The sequence below is a fragment of the Limulus polyphemus genome, unplaced genomic scaffold, assembly GCF_000517525.1.
Source record: "Limulus polyphemus unplaced genomic scaffold, Limulus_polyphemus-2.1.2 Scaffold4068, whole genome shotgun sequence".
Taxonomy (NCBI): domain Eukaryota; kingdom Metazoa; phylum Arthropoda; class Merostomata; order Xiphosura; family Limulidae; genus Limulus; species Limulus polyphemus.
In genome coordinates, this window is record NW_013669678.1 from 64,186 (window position 1) to 67,341 (window position 3,156).

Genomic DNA, 3,156 nt, shown 5'->3' on the forward strand with positions numbered 1-3,156 from the left:
TCTTTTATATACCCGACTACCCTATATCTAGTAAATACTAGAGCATTCGCCAAAGTACAGGATAGTTCTAGAAACGTGGCGTCACAGTAGTCATGTGACTCGCTGACGCAACACGCTTATCACTTTGTGAACACGTATTCAGACGTTTCTGCGTAATCAGTTAAGTTTGCTTTCATTACGACTTTACATTCACTTTACTTTCCAAGAATTTAGCCTCGGTTCGTTTCATATATTGCTAAAAACACCTTTCAGGTACGTTTTTCTTTATTGCGAATTTTATTCATCGTTCATATGATTTTTTGTTTGTTTGTTTCAACTCTAAAACCGTGTCATACACTAAACGCCCATAACTGTTTCATATTCTGTACCGTTACTTTAGGTATAGTTTTATTAAATAAAGTTACGTCTAGGTGAGTGTGTTTGTTTGACTGTGTAAAATGTTTTCAAATAGACCAGGATTTTTCGATCTAACACATGATGCACAAGAAAGTGTAGCTTAAATTGTATGTGTGAAAATGATAGAATGAGGAAAATTCAAGCGAAGGGATTGAAAACTACCAATGTTTTGCGGGTCGCAGCTAGTATAAAATAATAGCTGACACGCAACTCCACAGTGACCTCTATAAATACATTCAAAATCCCGAGATGGTTTTCTAATATGTCTCGGCAGCTAACAGCAAGTGAAGTGGTTGTAAACAACTTTAAAGTTAGGCGTAACCTTGAATAGAGAAAGCTCACAACAGTTTCCAGAATAGTCCTTAAAATCAAGTTCTACAGCGACAAAGCTTTATTGGTAGTAATTTCCCTTCGTGACTTTTAAAATAGAAAAAAACAAAACATTCGTGTATTCGCTCTACTACGTATTTTTATCGCATTTCCAAATTTCTGTACATATATTAAACACATAGAATAATGTTTTTTGTTTTGCTTTCTCTTTAGGCTTAGTTTTAGAATAAATACGAATTATCTTAATTCTTATCTCTCTCTCGATTCCGCTAACTTTTTGTCTTAATTGAAGGCCAGGAAGTGCAGTCTACAGCCAGTTTCCCTGCACAACACCAGGGGAACAGCAGCATAATCAAAAATATAAAATAATTAACCCTTTTAACTTTTATGTGAATTAGTCTACCTTTATAAGTTATGGTATGACGTAACCACTTGAACTGGGAAAGCAACTTTTACGTCATGTTATCATTTCATCAGGGAAACATCATACATATTTTTCTCTCTAGCTTTTTAGTAAATATGACTGAAAAATGCTCGTTATTTTTTCCGCTCGATTTCATCACACACTCACAAACGCTTTTATTTTAAAGTTATTAACTTTTATATATCGAATAAAAACAATGGGTATACACCTTTATCTGTTTTCAGGTAGCAATGCCAGAATTTATCATATTCTACAGAGGGTTGAGTAAGTTTATTAAAATCATTTTGAACATGCAAAATAACAAGCCAAATGACACGCATAGTCGATATCAAGTCGCGGTGGGCACGATATGTATCAGAACTACATTTTGACTTTGTTTTACATAGGTAGCGATGATTCCACCAAAAATTGAACGATTTTTGGAAGGGTGTGTAACCACCCTTTCCGACACAAAATATTCAGATAGAGAATTTAGAATTTCCAAGACGGAAATACCTTTTTTACTTAATGGCATTGGAAAACAAAGGAATATGAATAAACTTGGAACACCAAGACCATCCAGAAAGAGTTCTGCAAAAGGTCGTAATCTAGCTGTGGTAAGAAAAATGTGGCATTTTTTAACATTTCATAATCTACGAACATAAAGGCCAGTGTTCAAATCCTTCCACGTGTCACAGCCAGCAGTACACAAGATAAACAGAAGGGATGTATTTATGGAAAACAGACATAAGTCACGTATATTACTTCCACGACATATTCGTTCAACCATCAGATAAGTCAAGCAGCTAAAGAGTGCTATTTTATGTGATTATATACTGGTGAAACACCAGCTTCAGCACTTATCAATTTCTGCACAATCAGACTGTTAAAACGAGTGCTAGGAAGATGTCGTCCTCGTACACTAAATGGATTGTGGAAAGTAGGCAGGAAAGAGTGGGGTGCTTTGATCATGAAAGTCTTATGACGGAGACTTTTATAATGGAAACTACACTATAGGGATATTTCTTTTCAAGATGTACCGTCTTCAGGTAGAGTATGACCAGACATGGCGACATGGACTGTAACGACGTGGTAAGGCTCCTAAATCATTTTAACATAACTTACTCAATCTCTGTATTACAGTCGGTATTATACAGATTTTGATAAATGATTAACTTTTTCATCATTTTAGTCTTGTTCTCATACCGGTGCCTTATAGACCGTTTCTTTTTTGGGCTGAACAACGAACGCTTTTATTCACATGCACTGCTTTTTCATCGCCTTATTTCATTAAGAAAATGTGTTTATAGTTTATATTACTGTTTTTGAAATGCGACATAAAACATATAGAATCAACATGAACATACAGACATACACACGTGTCTTACCCAGATGTAATACACATTAAAATTTATGGATGACCCCTCTACATTGAATCAATGCCAACATGGTAACATCAACGTTTGCCTTACTTTCTCCACGCAGACGTAACAGATGTTCTTCCAAATTGGATTGATACCTAACATCAGCACTGCATTATAACAGTGTGAGTATTAAAAAACCCATATGTTTTCATGAGTTTTTTTTTATTCCTAAAAAAATCTACAGATTTTCCATGAAGACCACACTAGCGTCCATGAAGACCACACTAGGAGTGATGTGTGTTTTGTTTTTGACTGTGGTCCACACACAGGGTCCAGGACGACGTATGCTATGTAGTGAGTATTGTTTTATCATCATGTGTACTCTCTGAAGTCACACCAAATAGTTGGTTGTTATTACGTTGTACCTTTTGTACATATAGTAGATAAATATTGTATTATCATCATGTCTACTCTCTGAAGTCACACCAAATAGTTGGTTGTTATTACGTTGTACCTTTTGTACACATAGTAGATAAATATTGTATTATCATCATGTCTACTCTCTGAAGTCACACCAAATAGTTGGTTGTTATTATGTTGTACCTTTTGTACACATAGTAGATAAATATTGTATTATCATCATGTCTACTCTCTGAAGTCACA

General features: G+C 35.0%; 1 protein-coding gene across 1 annotated transcript in view; it reads left to right on the plus strand.

Moving 5' to 3' along the window:
* The window catches only part of LOC106470534, a gene marked incomplete at its 3' end in the record, with an annotated part of 60,530 nt that overhangs the window by 17,096 nt on the left and 40,278 nt on the right, over positions 1-3,156 (plus strand). The window contains exon 2 of the mRNA XM_013931093.2: positions 2,738-2,847. Within this exon, the coding sequence (XP_013786547.1) occupies positions 2,745-2,847 (103 nt within the window). The remainder of the gene's footprint in view (positions 1-2,737; positions 2,848-3,156) is intronic.